At 33.8% G+C, this 23754-nt stretch overlaps 2 protein-coding genes and 1 long non-coding RNA gene across 3 annotated transcripts; 2 read left to right on the top strand and 1 right to left on the bottom strand.

Annotated features, from left to right (window-relative positions):
- Positions 1–1457: 1457 nt before the first annotated feature.
- Positions 1458–2671, bottom strand: LOC131175381 (uncharacterized). The gene is made up of 2 exons (XR_009145542.1): positions 2606–2671; positions 1458–1741 (listed from the first exon to the last, which is right to left on the bottom strand). It is a non-coding gene; the product is annotated as an uncharacterized LOC131175381 (long non-coding RNA).
- A 5794-nt stretch (positions 2672–8465) lies between these two features.
- LOC110643406 (E3 ubiquitin-protein ligase SIS3) lies at positions 8466–14187 on the top strand. Its single transcript, XM_021795770.2, has 10 exons — positions 8466–8779; positions 8895–8933; positions 9414–9480; positions 9583–9656; positions 11179–11317; positions 11450–11542; positions 11766–11831; positions 11916–12035; positions 12694–12807; positions 13549–14187. Exons 1-10 carry the CDS (start codon positions 8751–8753, stop codon positions 13951–13953), a joined length of 1146 nt encoding a protein of 381 aa, XP_021651462.2. The 5' UTR covers positions 8466–8750; the 3' UTR covers positions 13954–14187.
- Positions 14188–15204: 1017 nt separating this feature from the next.
- On the top strand, positions 15205–23528 carry LOC110643401 (protein EXECUTER 2, chloroplastic). Its single transcript, XM_021795763.2, has 11 exons — positions 15205–15639; positions 16246–16362; positions 16447–16512; positions 17146–17252; positions 17323–17404; positions 18199–18897; positions 19288–19414; positions 21888–22051; positions 22150–22224; positions 22907–22999; positions 23143–23528. The coding sequence occupies exons 1-11, from the start codon at positions 15289–15291 to the stop codon at positions 23242–23244; spliced, it is 1983 nt and encodes a 660-aa protein (XP_021651455.2). The 5' UTR covers positions 15205–15288; the 3' UTR covers positions 23245–23528.
- The last annotated feature ends 226 nt before the right edge of the window (positions 23529–23754 follow it).

The raw sequence follows: 23754 nt of genomic DNA, 5'->3' as shown, positions 1-23754 counted from the left end.
ACTAACACATTAAAATTTATCTCCATGCAAGGGAATAACAGTTGAACATATAATTTTAGCATTAGCATATAAACAAGTAGAGCCGGAATCAAAAAGTACATAATTATTCCTTTCACAAGTTAAGAACATACCGGCAACTAAATCTGAAGTCTCTGCTTCTTTCCCTCGATGCACGGCGTTCCCTCTTTCTAGTGTATTCCTCTGCTTGGGTTGGTCCATTGTACGAGGATTACCCGAAGTGTTGTCTCTACTTCTGCCTCTGCCCCTACTGACTATTAATGAGCCTCTAAAATCAGAACCTTGGACTGATTCCTTTGGTGTAGTATGTGGCATAACTAGACGTGCGCTAGTACAGTCTCGGGCGAAATGTCCAATTCCACCACAATTGAAGCAGGCTCTAGTGACTCTATGGCATATACCTCCGTGTAATTTCCCACAAACGTCACAGAGACGGGTAGGGTAGGAACTTCTGGTTCTTTGACGAATGGTTCTTGATTGCTTCCGCCCTGAAGGTCCACCTCTGTCATACTTAGGAGCTCGGGGTCCCTCAGAATCTTTTCTCTTTCCCAAATTACTACTCGAACCTTGACTGATGGGTTTCCCACTTTTCTCTTTTTCATTCTGCTCTTGAGGGGGTTGGGTTTGTACTTGGGCACAGGTGTGATTATCACCATTTCTTTGGAAGAACATGGCCATCTGCTGGGCCGTTTGTGCAGTAATTTGTATAGGAGGGATTGGTGCAGTTGGACCCCCAACGCTCTGTGAAACTGGGGCCTCTCTTTGTACGTTAGCTGTATCAGACTGCTCTACAATTTTATCCCTCTTGTCCATATCTATTCACAGGATTTTTTTTTTCAATTTCCTGTACACCCAACACAAGGAGATTTCTCCCCATTAGTTCATATTCATGATGTAATGCACGGTATGTAACAATTATGGACATTGAGCAGTTGTACTTAACAAGGAAAGACACAATTTCTTAAGTTAAAACATACTTCAAAAACTTGCTTTGATACCACTAAAACATGTCACACCTTACCCCTCTGTAAGGTATAACATGATCCCGTAGAATACCTAATGAACTACCGAACTTCACCTACCGATAACTCATTAAGTACTCTACAAGGGATTTTAAAACAATTTTCTTATTTTTGACAAGTGGTGAGCATTTTCTAATAAGTACTTAAAACATTTAGTTAAATTAAATCTAGTTGGAAATTTTAGCCCATTTTATTTTTACGCAAATTTTATAAAAATTTTGACAGAGTTCCCTCTATATTTTGAGAAAACAGTTCTTCAAATACCTATAAAAAGCACTTCTAAAATTTTTTCTCAATAACTGCTTCGATTTCACAATCAAGCTCAATCCATATCAACAACTCCACAATGATTTCAATCAATTTCTCAAGTTCAAAATTCAATAATCCTCAAAATACTAGTAATACATTTCATTCAAATTAAATAAAACAGTTCCATTCATATTTCATTAGAAATAAAACAATTTAGATACAACATTACAAAATTTACATTAAGAGAATTTCAAACTATAATATATATTACAACTTTATACAAATTTTATACAAACTGCTCAAGACCCATTTTTACATGTCTATACATTTATGTGCAATACATACATCAAAATGAATATTTACAGTCAGGATATAAATTATACCCGATAACTTCTAGCAGGTAGCTCCCCTGTCCTCAGCAGCTCAATCTGCTGCTCCTCTAGTCTCTATATCTACGACAGCATACAAAGCTATCGCTGAGTAGTGAACTCAGTGGTGCACAAACTAATAATTTAAAACTTAATACAATTTATGCTTGACAATTCATAACAAATAGAATTTTAAAATTTCTAAATTCTTCAAAATCCATAACCTTCCGAAATCAACATTTTCATTCATACAAATTATTCATTCGAATAACATTTTGATCAAATAGTAACTATTTATTTACATTTCTTTTAAATTCCAAAACAATACAAAAATTTTTGAATCACTGACAAATTATTTATTTCAATCACAATTTATCAAATCATGCATAATTTAAAGGGCGTTGCCAACAATACACACAGTCGAACCCATGACCCAAAATTCAAATAGATGCCGTGTTGTACACCACGACATTTCACATTCTCCCAATAACCGAAGCTAAAAGGGAGAAACAAAGACTAGCTAGTATATATGAGTACTCATTCACATCATTCCCCAACTGGCAAGCCAGAGAGGAAGAAACTCGCCCCATCAAGTGGATGAGTTATCTCACTAGACAAGCTAATGAGAATTCACAACATATTTTGTCATGTCAACTGTGGTTTCAAATCATATTCAAAACAATTTCTATTTAAAAAGCATTTACAAATCAACATATTTAATCATCATAAATTCATGCTCAAGGTTGGCAACACATCAAACTTAAAATTTACAATCCTCAAAATAATGCAATAAATCCTTAAATGCATAAAAAAATTTATATTCAAATTATACAATTTCATTCAATAAGTTAAAATTTTCAACACAACAAAAATCATAAATCATACAATAAATTTATTTCAAATCAATTTGGAATTGAAAAGTAACAAAAGTGTTAGTTGTGCACAAACCTCAAACGAGTCGTCCCTTAGCCTCGACTCGGTTCCTCGGGTTCCTTCCCGATATTCTTTTTAACTGAAACACACAATTTTACAATGTTTCAGTACTAGAACTTAACATAAATCCAAAATAAATTTAGCTTCACAATTACCTAGCTCTAACGTGCTAAATTCGACGTTCTTTAAATTTTGTGTTTCGGGTTACTATTCACTGCACTATTCAAGTCAAATAGTTGACTTTCTACGGCTTAATAGGTATGGGAACTCCAACTTCACCCCCATACCACATTTTGGTCATTAAACTTGTTGGTTTTGGTCATTTTCTCAAAGCTTAGGTCATTTTGGCAAAATTGCCAATTTTTGGTTTTGGTGCTCCGAATTTGCACTGTTCCATTGGTCAATCTACTGTTAGAATTTGACAAAACTTCATTCATAGAAAATGTTCCTTATTTTCTTAAGTGTATTCTCATTTTTGGATCACCTCAATCGGAGTTTTGTAGCTCAAGTTATGGCCAAAATACAATTACTATTCACGTGCACTATTCATACTGGTATTCTGGTTCTGGCAGATTTTTGATCCAATTTTGTTCAGTAATTTGATCAAGTTAAGTTCATAATTTGGTCTAACTTTCTTCATATGAAATGTTCTACTATGTCTTAGGTTTCCATCGGTTCAAGAATCGCCTAAATCGGAGTTTTCTAGAGAGAGTTATAGCCATTGGAACTTTACTGCTCCATGGCAATTCTGCAGAGTTGCAGGTTCAATAACTCAACTTTGCTCAATAATTTGACTAGGTTAATGACATAATTTGGGGTGGTGTTCTTCATGAAAGTTTTAGGTCTATATCTCCTCTAATCACTGGCCAAATTTCAGATCAATTTGACCTATCTAGCTCGAGTTATGACCAAATGAACAGTTACTGTTTATTTGGTCAGTTTGGTGCAGTGACAGCCTGCTCTCATTTCACTTTGGTCAATTGTTTCACTAAGTTTTGGTCAGTTTTTTTGCATGGTTCCTTAATGAAAATTGTGCCATTTTATGTCTATTTTCATCTCCAATTGGTGGCATATCAATTGGACTTGTAAAATTTGAGTTTTGGTCCTTCAAAGTTGGCTTGGTCATGCTGCTTGCCCTACGAATTTGGCTTCCATTCTAACAATTCCCACACATTTCCTTTGGTCATTATTGACCATTTTTCAGTTCACAATAGGTCCAAGACACCATTTACTCATTTCTTACATTTTTGGTTCATAAACCCTAAGTCCCAAAACCCTAACTTTGTCCAATCTTCACAATTCATGTAATCGAATTATACAATCACATATATAACATCTATTCACCAATATTTCATGTTTAACCTAACTAAATACCATTAAAACCTTAGGGTTCTATGGCTGCCACATTCTTTCTTCCCTTATTTAAGCATGATTTCCTTTATTTCAAATGCAATTTCATCACACATGAACTCAACTTCAAGCATTTATACTAAAGAAAGAGATTTGATTAACTTACCTCAAATTATGAATTTTCTACTTCTTCAAACCTCCTTCCTTTCCTCTTCTTTCACTTTCAACTATCAAACCAAGATGAAATTTCAATATTTAGTGTTAAGGATTATGAAGATCATGAAGAAAAGTAAGGTTTTGATGAGCTTTTAAGATATGTTAATGGAGGAAAAAATGAGAGAGTTAGGGAGAGAAGATGGGGCGTCACTTTAGGAAGATGAAGACCAAAATGAGTTTTTTTCTTTTTTTTTTTTTGTTATTTTATGTCTTATTTAACAATAATTGACTTGGTCAATTATGTAGGGAAAAATCAAAATTACTTTTGACATCATGATGATGTCATCAAATGATGTAATAAACTTTTTCTTTTTCTTTTTTTTTCATTTATGAAGTTATGCTCTTGAAAGACCACCAAAAATTATCTAAAAATTAATTTTTAATTATAATGTTTATTGCATCATGCATGATGTCATCACCTTTTTAACTTTTTCATTTTCTTTTTTTTTATTTATTTTTCTATTAGTTCTTTAATTTAATTTTCGATTCCGAAATTTTCTTTTCTCCTATTTTATTTGACAGTTCGGTCAGGAGTCAGCTCTCGGGGTCAATTGACCAAATTGCCCCTCGCCGGTTCATCTCGGTTTGTAAATAACTCAGTATTTCTTCCGGCTCCCTGACCTAATTATTTGACTGGCTTAACAGTTCTTTTTCATAATTTTCTCTTTTCCACTGTGTCTATAAGGGTCCTAAGGACCGCGACGTCACTTTTTACGGTTCGAAATTTGAGTTTAAAATGACTTCGCAGTCGTTCTCGAGGAGGTCACCCATCGCTGTGACTCTCGGCTCGTTTAACTTCTTATGTTCTATTTTTCTTATTTATACTTAACTAATTGAAAATTACTAATTATTTGTGTTTATGGCTTATTTAGTTGTCTTAAGTATGGTTCTAATCCCCTTAATTGTCCGGACCGACACCGATCACCGGAACAGTGAAATATACTAGGCTATACAAATAGGGGTGTTACATTAACCTGCGAAGAAGAAGAGCAGGTTAGTCACAATAAGTAACCCTTCTAGAGCTTAGAAAAATAAGATGAACAGGAGTGAGCGTTTGACTTAGAGAGTAAAATACTAAGTTTAACCACAATTTCTATAGCTATCTAAAGCTAATGCATCCTAAGGAGTAGAATGCAACATCATCAAAATTTTCATACAAATCACATCATAACAGTAAAAAGGCAATTTAGAGCACTCACACACCCAATAATACTCAAACAGTACATATATGGGAGCTGATCCCCTGTACAGCTCTCTTAATCCAACCTCTGCCAGTGAGTGTCTCTCAAGCCAGACCTTTGCTTAATAAACCAAATGCGGGGGCCAGCGAGTGTCTCTCAAGCCGCGTTTACCCGTCCTATCCATATCCAATACCACACATCACACGCACGCCAACGCACGCACACTGCTCTAAATTACCATAAACAACAACTATGGTACTTCATCAATTAAGAATGTATTATAAAATGTGCCAAGTGTTTAACTACATAGATACATATTTATAAGTGATGTATGGGCATGCTTGGCCATCTAATAATATTGAAATTATAATTAAAATTAATATTTTACTCACAGATTCAAATCGAGGTCACTGTAGTGGCTGGGCGGAGGAGGAAGGCTGTCCCGGCTCACTTGATAAATTTTATTATAATTATTTAATATATTTCACTCAATACAAGCTTGGAAAAAGACCAAAGACACCCTAAGTCGTGTCGAAAAATCCGGCAGAGTCTTCCCTATACTTAGGATCTATCCAACCTGTAAAAGGGTTCAAAATGTACTTCTATATCCACAAGTCACACATCCATAACTCAATCACTTCACATGACCCCTCCTGGGTCAACAACCACAATTTGAAAAATTATAATTTAGTCCCTACAATTATCCCTTTTTGCAAAAACTACCCAATTGAGCTCTAAAAATTCTAAAACTTTGCCTCGCGGTCCTTAGCAATATTATTAAGCTAATTCAAAAGGAATTATATTTTTCTAACTTACCACAAATATTTTATAAACTTTTAATAGAAATCAGGCACTAGATAATTAAAAAAAATGAGAGTTCGGGTTTACCTATGCCAAATTTGACCCTAAAGACGAGTCCGAGACGTTTGAAAATGGTGGGATAGCCTATATTCTTGGGGTTCTGAAGCTTTCCTGGTAGTCTGTTTGGCTCAGCTCGAAATTATAAACTCGAGCAACTATCGAATTTTCGCGAATTGAATGTACATACGCGAAACTCACAATATGGGGGCTAGTATATAATTTTTACGGAATTTTCTAAACTCATTTAATGCCTGAAAAAATACTGCGAAGTCTCGCTGAACCCATCAAAAAATGGTGTCAAAAAAATTTGAAATGGGTATTGCCGCGAAGCTCTCGACGAGTGGAGCACTCCGGTACTCTCAGATTTTTGGTGGGGTTTATGATTTTCAAGAAATGTAGCCCGAAAGTCAAAATGGGCTAAAACTTTCCGAGCAAAAATTGGACAAGCCGCTCGATGGATTTTTATATTCTTAGTGTCTATGGAAAGTTTTTAAGGTGTAGATGTATTTTGGGACAAGACTCGATCCCATTGGTGGCCGGATCTACTAGATTTTGGTCAGGAAGACGAAAAGGCACGCGGGCGAAGGGGGAGTTTTTGGGCCGTTTTCCGGCAGCCTGGAGCGTCGGGCGGCGACGGGGAGGTGTCCTGGAGGTGCGCCGGCGACCGAGGAAGGCTAGAGCGGTGGCTGGTCGGCGAGGGGAGGAGGGAGGAGAGAGAAAACAGAGAGAGAAGTGAGGGTGTCGGGCGCGCGAGGGAGGAGAGGGAAGAAAAAGAAAAGGCCGGTTTGATTCGGCCAGTCTGACCCATTTCAGTTTAATTCAGGATATCCGAAATTGAATTTTTACTCTGTCTTGGGACAGAAAACGAGTCCCAAAAAATCCAAAAAAATTTCAGAAAACTCAAAAAAATTCATAGAGTTTAAATATATTTATAGTTTTGCCACCTGGTTTTTAAATAAATTTTTAAAAATTATCAAAATTTTATATTTTTGAAAAATCAAACTATATTTCAAAAATTCAAAAAATTTCAAATAATTTTTTCAAAATTTAAATAAAATAAAATGTTAATAATTATCTATAAAATAATAAATTTAAAAATCAAGAGTGTTACAGAAAGATTGCTATAGTTGTTGATGGATGGATTATTAGGGTTTCGGATTTCCATATACAAAGAGATAATGTATCTAGAGATGTAAAAATGATAGAATCAACGGAGAATGTGATAAAATAAAAGGCTAAAAGAAAAAAAAATAAAAACATTTATCAAATTTTAATTCAATCTTTTAATTTTATCAATTTAATTATAAACTTTTTATATTATTTTTAATTTTAGCAATATGTGCAATTAAAAATAATTAAACTTATCAACTGATAAATTATTAATTAAATTTATTAATTGATAAATTATTTAAATATTTTTATTTATACATATCAATTTTAGTTAATCTATTTAATTTTATTAATTTATTTAATAATTTTAATATTTTCATTAATTTTAAAAAACTTTTTATTGATATAAAATATAATAATTCAATAATATATCTAATATTATTATTTTAATTTTATTTTTCCCTTTTTATTATACTTTAATTTACATATTTTTCATATTTTATCTCCAATTTAAATTATAACAAATAAAAAAATTCAAATATTTAAATATAATATATTAATAAATAATACAACTAAATTAAATTTAATTATAACTTCAAAATAATAAGTATTTAATTTAATAAAATAATATTTTTATTTAATTTATTTGAGAATAATTATTAACATGATAACAAATTAAAATGATTGTCTAATACTAATAATATTGACATATATTTAAATTATTTTTATTAATTAAATTATCTAATTAAACTAATTATTAAAATTAAAATTAATGTGAAATTTCGTAATTAAATTAATAAAATTAAAAATTTTAATAAAACTGGAAAAACTTGTAAAGTTTTAATTTTTTTTAATGATTTAACCTATTTTAAAAATAGATATAGTCCATCTATTTTTAAAATTTAAATTATTTAATTTTATAATATTAATTTCTCTCTTTTTTATATATATACTAAAAAAAATAATTTAACTAAATGAAAGGATTAGTGAGTATACAAAATAAAAAAATAAAAAAATTACTTAATTTAATTTTGAAAATAAAATGAATTAAATAATAATTTTATCAAATTATTATTATTATTATTGTTCCCAAGTACAATGCCTTTGCAATCTGCAGATTAAACAAGGCCCGCACGTAACGCTGTCAATTAACGCTGTCAATTAATGAAGCAATGACTTGCGTTATTCGGAGCCCCACCGATCTTTTTCCTCTGCTTCACTTCATCCCTCTACTATCTGTCTCTGCTTCAAACAAAAGCCTCGTTCTCTCCGTAGCATCCTTCTCTCTTTGCTTCTGGTTCAACTAACTACGTAAAACGAAACCGATACATGAAAGATTTGGATTCGTTTCGGGGGCATCGGATTCGGAGCAGTTTCATGTGATGATTGGAATGAGGATGCAGTTCTTGGTGTCAGTCTAAGTCCTTTAGGGTTTTCCATTTATGGCTATCAGAGGCGTCGATTTCAAGTGGTCAGCTCCTATCCTTCCTTCTTTATGCATCAGATTGCTGCGTTTTGTCTCTTCTTCTCTTCTTCCTCCTCCTCCTCCTCCTACTACTTTTTTATGCGGGACTGGGTTGTTGCAGGTACGATGGCTTCTTGTTGTCGATGCTGGCCACAAATCTGTATCCTTTTTTTGGCATTTTACAATTCACTTGTTGGGTTTTTTGGATGGTTTCTTTCGTAACTGATTTAGGGCATTCGATTTCTTTTTCTTTGGCAGTGTTGGACAATTTGGTTTTTGTTTTTTCAAATTTGTTGTGACTAATTTTTACACTAACTCTTTAGAATGTTGATTTGGTTCATATTTTCTGTAGTTTGCGTCCTTTATTTTGGATGTCCGTGTTTTGATTTTCAGTGTAGACCTATACTGACTTGTTTTGATTGTTGAAAAAACTGTTACTTTACCACATTCTGCATGGATTTAAAAGGTCATAAATCGAGTCTGTTAAGATTAACAACCATATTGCATCGATTAGTTTGTGTGATCTTTTTCATTTTCTGAAATTCAATTATCATTGAGATTGCATTTTAACTTTATTATCAGTCTAAGACAAATGAAAAGATAATGTTTATGCGTGCATTCCCTTTACAATCTTACATAGAATCATTGTTGCAATCAATTGGAAAAGATATCATCTTTGCACATACCCGTTGCACATATGGATTGTGGTGAGTCTCTATATCTGACTTATTGACTTAACTGAATATTTTCTTTTCATTGGGGTTTACACCTTACTGACAATAACCTCATCTCTATCTTTACTGCTTCAGGTTGATTACACTGCTGTTTTTGTTTTTCGCCTCTTGATGTTCATAGACAATGGACTTGCCGCTGGAATGGGTTTGTAAGGCCTCCTATCTTATACTTTTTAAGAGTGTTATTAAGGCGAAAGGTGACACTAAGGCGATAGGCTACCCTATAGGCAAGACTCGAGTCGAGGGCCTTTTTGAAGCGCAGCCCGATAACCTAAATTGCCTAAATTATATATATATACTTTTAATATAAAAATTCATGCCTTTAACTAGTTTAAGAAGAAAAAAAAGCATATTAAAAAGCATATCACACCTCCAATTATTAGAACATTAACCATTTAAAAATCAAGTAACCATTTGCAAATACATAACACACCTCAATCTAACATATTACATTACCCATTTAATAAAAAACATATCACAATTGACAATTACCCATGCTTCAAGTCCCCAATTAATAGGACCTAATTTCAAAATTAAATAACCTTTTGCAAATACACACCTCAATCTAACATATCACAATACTCATTTAAGAAAAAGGATATCAAAATTGACAATATACATCTAAAAAATACATATCACAATGCCCATATAATAAACAATGAAACAATAAATTAAAAAAAAAAAAGTGCTGCTACTGGGTAATTAAAAATGGCATGACTGTGAGAGAAGAAAGCGTAGAAGAAGAGAGAAGGAGGAGAGAAGAGGGGAAAAAAAAAGCAAAAAGGGAGAAAGAATGCAGGAAAATAAGTGCTGCGGATGGATTAAAAATGGCGTAACTGTGAGAGAAGAAAGAATAGAAGAAGAGAGAAGGAGCAGAGAAGAGAAAAAAAAAAGTTAAAAAGAAAAGAAGAAAAACATGGGTGTTGCGACAGACTTGAGAGAAGGGAAGAATTGAAGAAGAGAGGAGAGGAGAGAGAGGGAGGAAGAAGCAGAGGAGAGAGAGAGGAAGGAAGAAGCAAAGGAGAGAAAGAGAGGAAGGATGAGAGAGAGACATACCTTATTCCTTGGGTTGTTCTTCTTTCCCTTTTCCAAGCAACCGTGGAGTCATTGGGTGAAATGAGAGTCTCCTCTTTAGGATTTTTAACTCTTGTAGTTTAAAGAATGAATAAAAAAAAATAAAATAAACATTATGTGACAGAGGCGTCACCTCCCTAGCCTCACGCCCGGTGCATCTCTCTCCTAGGTGGTTGCCTCATGCAACCCAGGCTAGGCGGAACCAGGCGAGGCACTAGAGGGTCGCCTCGCCTCGCCCGGCTCCTCGGAGCGCCTTTAACAACACTGCTTCTTACTATCTATTTCTGTAATGAAGTTGTAGGATTAGATCAACTCCTACTTTGTCTTTCATTTCTCAATAAAAGGATTATGTGAAAGTGGTCTAATTTTATTTGAGTGCATAAAGGCTAACATCTCAAAGGATATGCCATCAAGTAGCTGTAGAATTTGTTGCCTTTTTATTATGGAATCCTGTTCTCACGTCAGTGAACTCTTGCATAAAGAAATTGAACTTTGTAATTAAGCAATTTTGTTTCCCTCTTCTGATAGTCAATTTGGCCAGGTTAAGGAATTGTTTTAATAAGTTGTCCCCTTTTCTTTATTCTTACATGCTTTTAGGGATTTTGGGTGGCAGCAGCAGTATGCTCGTTTTTGTGGAAGAATAGTGGTCCTTTCAATTCTTTCTTTGCTACTCTATCCTTTTCTTTGGGCTTGGACTATAATTGGTACACTCTGGTTCATGACTGCAAGAAATTGTGTAAGTTCTTCGCTGATTCCTCATTTTTTGAGAGCATTGTCATCAGTGAGAACATTTTTTCCTTTTTTTCTTTTTCAGAGTGATCATTGAGAGCATGCTTACAGAGGAGATGATATGTTTAACTTCTTGCAGTTGCCAGAAGAAGGTCGGAAATGGGGTTTTATTATTTGGTTGCTTTTCAGCTACTGTGGACTCCTTTGTATTGCTTGCATGTCCATGGGAAAGGTTAGCATAGCACCTTCTGCTTCTTGTCCAGCACCACACCGGTCATTAGACTTAAGCTTAATCTTGAACTATGAAATAAGGGAGAGCTCATTAGATCTCTTTTCTATCTTTTTCCTTATCTTTGCATATGTATTTTCACCCTGCCTATCCGGAAAATATAGCTTCTTGATGCTTTCTTACAGCTCATGCCCTTTCTTACCCTTGTTTTTGAGTTCTTTCATAGTGGCTTACACGAAGACAAGCGCACCTATTACGTGCTCAACAAGGAATTCCTATTTCAGAATATGGGGTAACACTTCTTTCATATGAAATACTTGATATTTGTTACTGTTTTTTGCTGGTTCCCTCAATTACCTTACATATTATAATCCAGGTTTTGGTTGACATGATCCGAGTACCAGATTGGGCATTTGAAGCTGCTGGTCAAGAAATGAGGGGCATGGGACAAGATGCCGCGGCATACCATCCTGGACTTTACCTGACTCCTACTCAGGTGAGTGCTTGTTACCATTATGGGCAAGAAATAGAATTGACGGTTGTTTTCTTCATTTAGGAGTATGACACCTAATTGTTTTTGTACATTGACTGTAAAATGTGATGGAGGATTTGCCCATTTGTAATTTCAGGGTTTCTCTGAATTTGACTATAAGAGATGAAAGCTAGGGTAGTGAATGGCTTTCAAGTCCACGTTTTAGAATTTCCTCACTGTCAGTATTCAAAGCTACAACTCACTGGTAGTTAAATGGAGTGAGTTCATGGACTGATGTTAAAAGTACTGGGTTGAAAAGCATGGATTAGCATCGGAATGGGAAACAATATCTAGTTAATATGATTTGGAAAATAGGGACTTGTCTCCTTGGTGATTATAAATCGATTAAATATAGGAAGATAAGATTCTCTCTCTCTCTCTCTCTCTCATTTTGTCTGTCCTCTCTCAATCTGTTCTTGTGGTCATGCCATCTCTGATAAAATTGGGGTAGTTTTGTTTCATCCAGGTATTCATTTGTTATTGTACTATTTTAGTGTACCTTGAGGTCATGTACTTTTAATGCTCTTCATTTACTTCCTTCTATATTTAGATAGTATGAGTGACACAGGTTTTGTCCATTCTTAAGTCTGATGGCTGACATCTTTGTTTTGGTTTTTCATAGAGAGAAGCAGTGGAGGCACTCATTCAGGAACTTCCAAAGTTCCGGTTAAAGGCTGTTCCAACTGACTGCAGTGAATGTCCCATCTGCCTAGAAGAGTTCCATGTAGGGAATGAGGTAAATATTTCATTCTCAAATGACTGCTCAATCATACGCAATGTTTTTATTATCCTTAATTATATATTGCTTATTTAAAAAAATTTTTTAGTTTTATGTCATACTCTAGACTAGTCATCATTGTGAAAGAAATTTTTCTTTGTATTTTGTAATCCCTCCAAAAGAAATATATACAAATATAAATAAAAAATAAAAAAGAGCTTTTGCTCAACAGAAAAAGTTTTTTTTTTTTTTTATTTAGTCCTACTGTGCCATTTGGGTCCATCTATGACAATATTAAGGATTGACTCGAAAAGTTATCATTATAAAAACTTTTGTTCATAACAATGGAGGTTTAGTGCTGATAGTTAACCTTATGATGGTGGCAGAGCTAGAACCTAAAGCTATAGAAAAAGAAAGAGAGTGGGGGCATGGCGTTTGGGTTGGCGTACTGGTGCTGACTGTTGAGGATAGGGAAGCTTCTTAGAAATAATGGGATAATGAGGGCCAGGGATAGCAGTGGCTTCCTTGACAATCATCTCTGCTGCTACTTGTGCAACCTATTTCCTATGTCTCTTTATTATATACTATTTGAAATGCTAGACATATAACTGCTATAAATGGCTTAGGCTATCTGAAGTGGGGGAATCAGACAATTGAGCCATTAGAATCCTGTACAAAGAAACTCATGAATAATAAGTTCCAATCGTAATATTGTTAATAATATAATTCAGTGGAACTTTCTGACTAGTAATGATGCAGGTCCGTGGCATGCCTTGTGCACATAATTTCCATGTAGAATGCATTGACGAGTGGCTTCGTCTGAATGTGAAATGTCCACGGTGCCGTTGCTCAGTTTTCCCAAACCTTGATCTTAGCGCCTTATCCAATCTTCGTACTGACTCTGAACGGCCCCCTGCAACTGTTGTAACAACCTCCAGATATGTGAGAACCCAACCTTCAAGCCAGAGCAATCTGTTGAGATTGCAGGGTCTGCTCCGACCAGTGCGTACAGAGAATACAGGGGCTTCCAGCTATGTAGATGTTGATTTGGAAGCTGTGGAGAATGGAAATGCAGTTTTGGCAACTAGAGTAGCAACAGGTGTGGAGCCAGTTTCCTCAATTGGAAGCATGCTTGTTGGTGAGTCCTCCCCACCTCAACACTAGTCTCTTAACCAATTTCTGACCTTGTACAAGAAAGAATACTCCTTGACGGCAATACAACTCATTCATGTAAGGCTTATGAACAGAAAAATCCGTAATGATATATATACTTAACTTTTTTTTTATTTATCCAACGGAGAGAAAATCTAAGTCATGTTTGTCCCCGGTCGTCTAATCACTGTACTGATTTCACACTTCTACGAAGAGAAAAATCACTCCCAACAGTTTGCTTGTGCAGTTCCGAATGTTTCTTTCTTTCATGGTGCGGTAGTTGGCAAGGGGAACGTTGGACGCTGGAAGATGTGAAAAATGTTTTGAGCTTCATTGACGCGTCTTTTGTTAATAAACAATTATATTACTCTTTAGCCTACTAGGTCCATAGAATAGTCTTTATTGGGGAAAATCTCATCTATCTCGCATTTTGCAGGAGTAAATGGTTAGATTGTTTACGAATTCCAAATGGAATTTTTTTCTTATAAGATAATAATTTTTGTGGTGTTGGATCGATGTCATCAAAACCAAGATTCGGTATTTTAGGCAGATAAATCCATGCAAATCAAAATAACAAACATATGGTGTCCTTTTAATCCTTTTTGGGCCACCCATTTTAGTGCTGTGAAAAGGAAGCAACCATTTAATGCATCCTTGGACACTTGCAAGTTGACTCTTAGATTTCGACCTTTGACTCTCCATAGCAATGCAACTGAATCGTTAACTGTTATTTGATGTCATGTAACAGTTATTGAGGATCAATTTAATGATCTCCTAATAATATTTCTCTATTTCCCTAAACCTTAAGAAAAAAAAAACCACTTTAATGGTGTTGATAGAAATGATATTAAAATAGTAATCATACAAATATTAAAAACTAATCCAAAGTGGGATATATATATATATATATATATATATATATATATATATATATTTTTTTTTTTTTTTTTTTTTTTTTTTTTCTGGAACATGAATTGTAGTACCCACCAAGGCCCATTTTTGGCCTGAAATGATGGTTTAATGGTTAATATTTTTTAATTAATTTTAAAATTCAATTTAATTTAAAATAAAATAATTTATTTAAATTTATAATAATTATAATTAATTCAGTTTAAATTATTTTTTATATAATTTTAATTTTTAATTTAAAGCAGAAATCGGGTCAATTGGACTGAGCCGACTTGTATGATAAAAAATTTATAAAATTGGGCAACTGAGTCAGACTGTGTCAGGATATTCTTCCACTTGGCCACTGAAAGTTTTATCCTCCAAGTATAATATTTTTTCTCAAACAGAAACGCCACTCTTACCATACCAGATTGAGAAAACCCTTATCCAGAGAGACCGATGACAGCGCTAAATATATGGGGGATGGGGCAAGCTACCGCAACTGTGCTCCACCTCAGTCCCTTTTGTTGCTTAGATTTCTCTGCCAAGAAATCCATCAATTGCAGCTTTGTTTTTGGTTGGGGCTACACTGCTCTTCACGATTATCGTGCCAACAAGAACAAGATGCATTCTTTCTTTCCAAATAAGAACCGCAAGTACTCTAATTTCCATTGTTGCAGTTGTACTAACAGTAACAACAACGCTAACAGTAGTGGTTCTGCCAGTTATTCGTTGGACTGGGATTGGAATAGATGGAGTCGCCATTTCTCTGAGATTGAACAAGCTGAGAGTTTTGCTTCTGTTCTCAAGGTACCTTTTTTTTTTATTTGGGTTATTTTTGGATTGTTTCTTTAAATGGTGGATTCTCTTTCTTTTTTTTTCTCCTGGGAATATTCTTCATCCAGACAGAAATTGGGATACAATTCCCTTCTTTTTGCCAAAGCGAAAATTGTCTTTTCCTACTGCTATGCAATTGCCTAAATGTTATCGCCTATGCATGGAATATTTTGTTTTATATTATTATTATTTTAAAGTGGGAGAAGAGGCTAAGTAGTAAGTTTTATATGGCTTGATACTTTGACCTTTTGGAGCCGCAAAGAAAATGAAAGGATTTTGACTGTTTGCGATCGAAAACTGCATATCTTCATTGAGTCAGTATCAGTGTAATTTATCCAATTTGACTGATCACCTCACATATTTCAGTAGATTCTGAAATCTCACAAATTAATTGGCTTTTGACAATTTCAGTAATTGTTTCAATCGAACAATTATGCAAGAATTATACCTGTTTAATGAATTGTGAATATAGATTCGAGTATTATTGAGGTCTATCTATTTTAGATTAAGTTCTTTCCATTAGAAGATCAAGTTGCATATTGCATATTCATTTTTAACTAATGAAATGCTGATCTATAGTTCCAACTTGAAGATGCAATTGAGAAGGAAGATTTCGAAGAAGCTGCAAAATTGAAAATGGCCATTGCAAAAGCCACTTCCAAGGATAGTATTGCTGAACTAATGTCCGAGTTGCAGGTTAGAGTCCCTACAAGTGTGGATATAGGAATTTTCTAAGTTTTTCTTGGACCTGCATGAATCTAACCTTTGCTTAATCTGCAGAATGCAATAGATGAAGAACGGTACCATGATGCTTCAAGATTGTGTAAATATACGGGCAGTGGATTGGTATTTAGCATAGCCCCTACTCACTTTGTTCTTATTTTTCCATTTAATTGTTACCTGCTTTGAAGTTTTTAATGAAATTCTTGATTTGCTTTCTTGGCCAGTAAGGCAGAAAGGCAAAGATCGATAATATATATAGCATAAGGTGATTAAGGCCCCACAATTTAGAGGAGAGTTGCTGGTTTGATAAAATGTTGTGATTCTACTTTGGCCCCACAACTTGTTCAAACTCCCTTTTCCATAGGCACAACTTTTCTGTGTTTTTATGTTTAATCAATAACTAAGGACTGGGTGCTTTTTGTGAGCTTCCAGTGCATATCAACTGTGTTTTGCCTGGCATGCTTGCCTATAAACTATGACCAGCACCTTTTTACTGTATGGTAAAAGCTTGTATCTTGCAACTTGACCTCTATTGAACTGACACAGCCAGTGGAAACTTGTTGGATTAGCATGGAAGTGAGTTAAATTTGAATTGTCTTGCATTTTTTCCAAAAATTTAGGACACCATGACTGTTGCTGGTAATGTCACTGACAGACTTGGATAAGTTCAATTGAATGATTACATTATATCAAACATACGCTAATCTATCCTAGGTTTTGAGGTTTGATCAAATTTTTTCATTTTTCTGTTAACAGGTAGGTTGGTGGGTGGGCTACTCAACTGATTCTGATGATCCCTTTGGTAGACTGGTACGAATAACTCCTGGAGTGGGCAGATTTGTCGGAAGGAGTTACAGTCCAAGGTGATAATCTTTGTGGCTTTTATTATTGTTTCATTCAGTGGGAAGAGCTGATAAATACTGTTTGCTACAGGCAGTTGGTCACTGGATCTCCTGGAACTCCATTGTTTGAAATTTTTGTGGTTAAAGATGCAGAAAAAAGTTATGTTATGCAGGTAAGCCTCAAATACTCTTTTAGGATATAGCTCATTTAAGTTTCCCAGTTATCAAGTACAGAGGAAATGCATAAGGGTTGAAGGATGACACTGGATAGATTTTAGATAATGCATTTAATTGTCTTGGTCAGTACATTAGTATGACCAATTTCATCCTTTTAACTCATATTCATTGTATTAAAGACTAAATAGTTTTGGCATTATTTCTACCCTCAGTTTGGAGGTCTTCCAATGTTCATTATTATTCATTTAATGAATTCCCTGTATGTTAGTTGAGGGTTTTTCTGGTCGTTCTTATTACTGGCTGTTTCCTTATCTTATTTTTCCTATTTCCTGCAACCAACGCTCTAAAGCAAAGAATCATTGCTAAAGTTTTTTTGTAGCTTCTGTTTTGTTGGTGTTGTCTTGTAACATCGGGTATGTACAGAAAAATAGCAGGTGTTCAATCAATTATAGACAAGCAACCAACATCTGCTCTGCACTTGTCCTTTTCCCTTGTTGGATATATATGTGCATGCATACATATCTCTGAAAGACTCTGGTGTCATTCAATGAGTACATCTAAACGTAATATCAAATTCACAAAACACATTTTGAGAATTTCCAGCTGTAAAGATCTGATAGAGCCATAAAGGTGCTAATATTATTTACTTTAGATATGATTTTTATTCTGGCCATTCTTAGTCTCCCTACCTCGTGGCATCTTTAAAGGAAAATTTCTTCTCTTGAATCCTTGTTCCTCCCAAATTTTCTATTGCAGTGTGAGTTATTTCCGATGTTGCATCTGTTAACAGGTCGTATGTCTGCGGCGAGCTAAAGGAGTTTCAACAAACTCCACAAGTTCACCTTCTAAATCTGGTAAAAGTCCATCCACTTCTGAAGTTGAGAAGGCTTCTGCAATAGATGTTCAGAGAAATGAAGTCAAGGCAGAGAGAAGTGAGGAGAAGGGTATAAATATTGAGGGGGCAACTGAGGAAGGAATAAAAAGCGTGATAAATTTTCTTAAAGATAAGATTCCAGGGCTGAAAATAAAAGTCATGAACATTGACGCTACGAAGGAAGTGATAGAGGATAATGATTCTGTGAAGCAACTGATGCAAGAAGATGAAGAGCAGACAACTTCTAGTGAGAATTCTGAAGACGAAACTGTTAAGTTGGAAGAAATTCAGCCTGATGGCGCTTCCCTGGAAGGTGGTAGTGATCCCTCAGAAGATGCAAAAGATTTAGATATGAAGCTTTTTATTGGTGGAGTTGTACATAATGACGAGGACACTGCTAATAAGGATGAGTATGTGCGTTTACCGGCCGATATTAATGATATGGATAGAGATTCTTTTGTATTACATATTCCTGAGAAAAGTCTAGATTATGACAGTAAAGAAAGTAAAGCATCCAGGATAAAAGTGGCAGCTATAGCAGCTAAAGGTATTTCTGAGCTGATGCCTCCAGATGTTGCAAAGGCATTTTGGAGTGCTGATAAAGTGTCTTCAAAGGTGAGGTTTAATTAAAATCAATCCACCACATTCAGGTAGTTGATTTAATTATTTTACATCTTCCATTTAATATTTTCAAACACACTTTTAACAGAACATGGTTATTGTCAGACCCCTGATTTTTATTTATTCTTTGCTTTTGATGTCAAGCAAAAAAACCTTCCCTGTTGTGTGTTTTCTTTGTTTCTTATCAGTGCTATTGTGTTGGGTCAAATTTCAACATGTTTGATTTATAATCAAAATCTGGTGACTATATGTATGTTAAAATCTTTGCAATAGTCAGTCGCTGTTCTAGCCTTGGTCCCCGAAAGTTGTACATAACATCCTGCTACTTTTTTTCAAGAGTATGTTTTTCTCAACAAGAAGTTGATTAATCATTTTTTATGTCAGGTTTCAAGAGATGTGCGTGAAATTGTCAAACTCGCTGTTAGTCAAGCACAGAAGCAAAGCCGTTTATCCAAGTATACAAATTTCAGTAGAATTACCACATCCAATAACAATTTTGATCCATTTGATGGTCAGTCAGTTTATTACATTTCTTTTTTTCCCACTTTCCTTGATGGACTTTGACCCTTGCAAAGTGGGGTTCATTGTGCATGGGTAGGGGTGTAAATAAATCAAACCGCTCGTAAGCTACTCGCGATTTGGCTCGATAAAAGCTTAGCTCAGTTTGACTCGTTTTCCAAACAAGTCGAGCTCGAGCTCGAATTTTAAGTTCATTTAATAAACGAGCCAAACTTTAGCTCAACAGTATTTGAGTCGAGCTCGAGCATCAGCTCGGCTCGATTATAGGTTCGCAAGTTTGCTCGTTTAATAGATTTGCGAGCTGGCTCGTTAAATAAGCTTGTGAGCTAGCTTGTTAAATAGGTTTGTGAGTAGGCTCATTTGTAGGCTTGTTTATAGGCTCATTTGTAGGCTCGTTTGTAAAAGCATTTATATTAGTTATCGTAATTTTATAATGTTATAAATATATTTATTTTATTAATAATTATTTTTAAAATAATATATTATTTAAAAATATGATATAAACAATATATAAAATATATTTATAATTATATAGTTATTTGTGCTTTAGATTTATTTTTTTTACAAAAATAAGTTAATTTTTATATGAGAATAAATTTAGAATATTATATATTAAATACATAAAAATTATTGTGAACTATTTTATCTATATTAAATTACTAAAGAAATTAAATTTACATACTTTTGGTGTTGGTGTGATTTGAAACATGAAGCATATCTTTCTTCCTCTCTTCCTTTTCTATTAAGATTTTGAACTTTTAAAAGATTAAGTTTCAAAATTAACACTAAAATATCCAACAATTATTATTACTTTCTCTTTATATGTAATCTTTCTTTCAATCTCTTTGACTAGTTTTCTTTTATGTGAACTTTAAACTTTTAAAATATTAATATTCAATTTTAATACTAAACTATCCATCCATTATTATTATTCTCCTTTATTTCTAAGCACTTTCTCTTTAGGTATCCTTTATAAATTTCTCTCTCTTCAATCTTTTCCCACTTAAAATTGTCCATTTATTCCTTAAAAATTAAATTATTAATATATTAAATTTAAATCATAATATTATTGAGTTTAGTTAAGAGTCATGAAATTAGATTATGTGAGCTTTAAACCTTTAAAAGATTAATATTCAATTTTAGTACTAAGCTATCTATCCATTATTATTATTCTCCTCTCTTTCTAAGCACTTTCTCTTTATGCATCCTTTAAAAATCTCTCTCTTAAATCTTTTCCTACTTAATATTGTCCACTTATTCCCTAAAAGTTAAATTGTTAATATATTAAATTTAAATCATAATACTATTGAGTTTAGTTAAGAGCTATGAAATTAAATTATGTGTGTGTATATATATACATATATGTAATTGAGTTTATTATAATTGTCATTAATATATTGATATCATATAATATCTTGTATTTATATCACATAGTAATCTTTTTAATTAAATCATAATATTATTGAGTTTAATTAGGAATCATGAAATTAAATTGTGTATGTGTATATCTATGCACATGTAATTGAGTTGATTATAATTATAATTAATATATTGATATCTATAATATCTTGAATTTATATCACGTGGTAATCTTTTTAATTAAATCATAATACTATTGAGTTTAGTTGAGAGCCATGAAATTAGATTAAGCGTGTGTATAATGTAAATATAATTTTTAATCAAATTAAAACCTTTAAAATTTATAAATGTAATAATAAATATAATAAAATTTTAATTATACATTATATTGTGCCATTAGGCTTTTATAGTAGTATTATTGATATAAAATAAAAGTAAGTTCAAATTTAGAAATAAAAGCTAGTAAATTAAAAAAAAAAAAACAAAAATCCAAATGTGGGACTTGTCCGACATTGGATAGAAAGGGGTGGGGGGAGTTGTGGCTTCCTTATAAAAGGGAAGCCACTCCCCTCCAACTTAAATGCTTTTTGTTGGTTGGCAAGCAAGCCAACATGGGGGCCCAAATGGGCTCCTTAGTACTTTTTTTCAATTTTAAATTTATTTTAATTAAGATTAAATATATTTTTAATTATAATTAATTTAATTTTTAGTTTATTTTTATTTAAATTAAATTTTATTTTAATATAATAATATTAAAGAGCTTAAGTCGAGCTCGAATTCGAGCTTGAGTTTAACTTATTTATATTATAAATGAGCGGAGTTCGAATTTGATTCGTTTATATTATAAATGAATTTGATACGAGCCGAGCTCGGATCGAGCTTGAGCTTAGTACTTGAATGTTAAAGCTCGAGCCAAGCTTGAGCTTGAAAAAAAATATAATGAGTAGAGTTTGAATTATTCAAAGCTCAGCTCGGCTCGGCTCATTTACACTCCTATGCATGGGGAGGCATTCTTGATTTAATTGATAGGAAATTAATATTGTTGATGGTATAACTTGTTGGGAAATTAATATTATTGATGGTATAACCTTTTGGTTGAAGTGTAGGCCTATATGTTGGTGCTTTTGGTCCTTATGGAACAGAGGTAGTACAATTGAGGCGTAAGTTTGGTCATTGGAATGGTGTGGATGACAAGTCCTCAGATGTGGAATTCTTTGAGTATGTAGAGGCAGTGAAACTAACAGGGGATCTCAATGTTCCTGCTGGCCAGGTTTGCATCATACAAATTTCTTGGTATGCTGCTCGCTTAAATTGTTCATGCAAGTGATGGAAAATTCATCTAATAAATATACCATTTGTGACATTTAGGTAACATTTCGTGCCAAAATTGGGAGAGGAAGTCGCAATTCTAACCGTGGAATGTATCCAGATGAATTAGGAGTGGTAACTATACTTTCACATGCATCACTCTCTCTCTCTCTCTCTCTCTCTTTTTCTCTCAACTATTTTGTTTGTTTGCTATTTCTTTTCCTTCAAATTGACCATTGTTGTTGTCTACTGTTGTCTCTTGCTTTTCTTTTATGACACAAAATTTCACAGATAATAGACCTATTGCTAATCAAGAAATCCCATGAACAATAAACAAGTAGTTCCTTGTGAAAATCTGCACCTTGACTGGACTACTTTCTTATGAAAAAACAACAGAAAACTTCAAATCTTCTCTAAGAAATCTTACAGCTCTTACAAAGTGGAGACAGATGTGATCCACTTTTTGCAGATATTGAGGAAGATAGGATTACATATATATGAATATAATCATAAATTAAGCCAGGAGATCTTTTGTTTGTTTGCATGTTTTTCTGTATTCTGCTTTTTTGCTTTATAACCATAATTTACTGTGAATTTGCATTTATGTTTTACTTGGAAATGTGAACAAAGCAAACAATGCATGGAATTTGACCCCACCTTCATAGTCATATGTGCAATGCATGTAGTTTGCCTGTTATGCAAGTTTAATTGCATTTGAATATTAAAATCACTTGTTGGCTGCATCGTTTTGGTCACATTGTAACTTGTACCTTTAATGTGAATGCAATGGTTAGTAAAAAAAGGCTATTTTATCCAGGTTGCAAGTTACAAAGGTCAAGGAAGAATAGCAGAATTTGGGTTTCGAAATCCACAATGGGTTGATGGTGAACTTCTCCAACTCAATGGGAAGGTGACAAAATTCTTCAGCTTCTACTAACATTTCTTTCTGCTGCTTCTCCATCTCAACTTCTTGCAGTTTGCTAAGTAACATTTCTCATCATATTCCTAATCATGAATTTGGCTAAATTTATTTTTATTTATTCATTTATTCAGGGCATTGGACCATATTTCAAAGGTGCAGATCTTGGTTTCCTTTACATTATTCCTGAGCAAAGTTTCCTGGTGTTGTTTAACCGGTTGAAACTGCCAGACTAAAACTGATTTTTGTCTCCACTCTGATATGGCAAGAGATAAAGCATCTGATAGTGGGGATAGTACTTGTATATATTGTGTGTTGAGAAATGCAGACTGTTTTTTCGCACTTTGTGAGGTATTTACTATATTTTATTTTATTACTTTATTTTTATGAGGGGCATTTTTCCTTGTATGCCTTTCATATATAAATTCTTTCCTTTTGGTGTAAATCTTCTTTGTTAAGTAATCAAACTAATAAACACGATGTAGTGCGTATGAAATGTTATTCAACTGCAGTTTTTTGAGGTGTGGCGCTTTCTTTCTCCCTGCCAAACAATGATGTAATGCTATGAGATTTCTGATTACCTGTCTTCTTCACCGGGGGCTCATGATTTCTTGTGGTTGTATAGGACCTTAGTGCTTCCATCCACAATTATCATGTCCATGATCATGATGATTACGAGTTGCTTATTTTTAATGGGTTTTCCCTTAATGATAAATACACTTTTTCATTGAATGATCATGAGCCTT

Source organism: Hevea brasiliensis, chromosome 17, assembly GCF_030052815.1.
Source record: "Hevea brasiliensis isolate MT/VB/25A 57/8 chromosome 17, ASM3005281v1, whole genome shotgun sequence".
Taxonomy (NCBI): domain Eukaryota; kingdom Viridiplantae; phylum Streptophyta; class Magnoliopsida; order Malpighiales; family Euphorbiaceae; genus Hevea; species Hevea brasiliensis.
The sequence above is the reverse complement of the archived record's forward strand: the minus strand, read 5'-3'. Positions and strand labels throughout refer to the sequence as shown.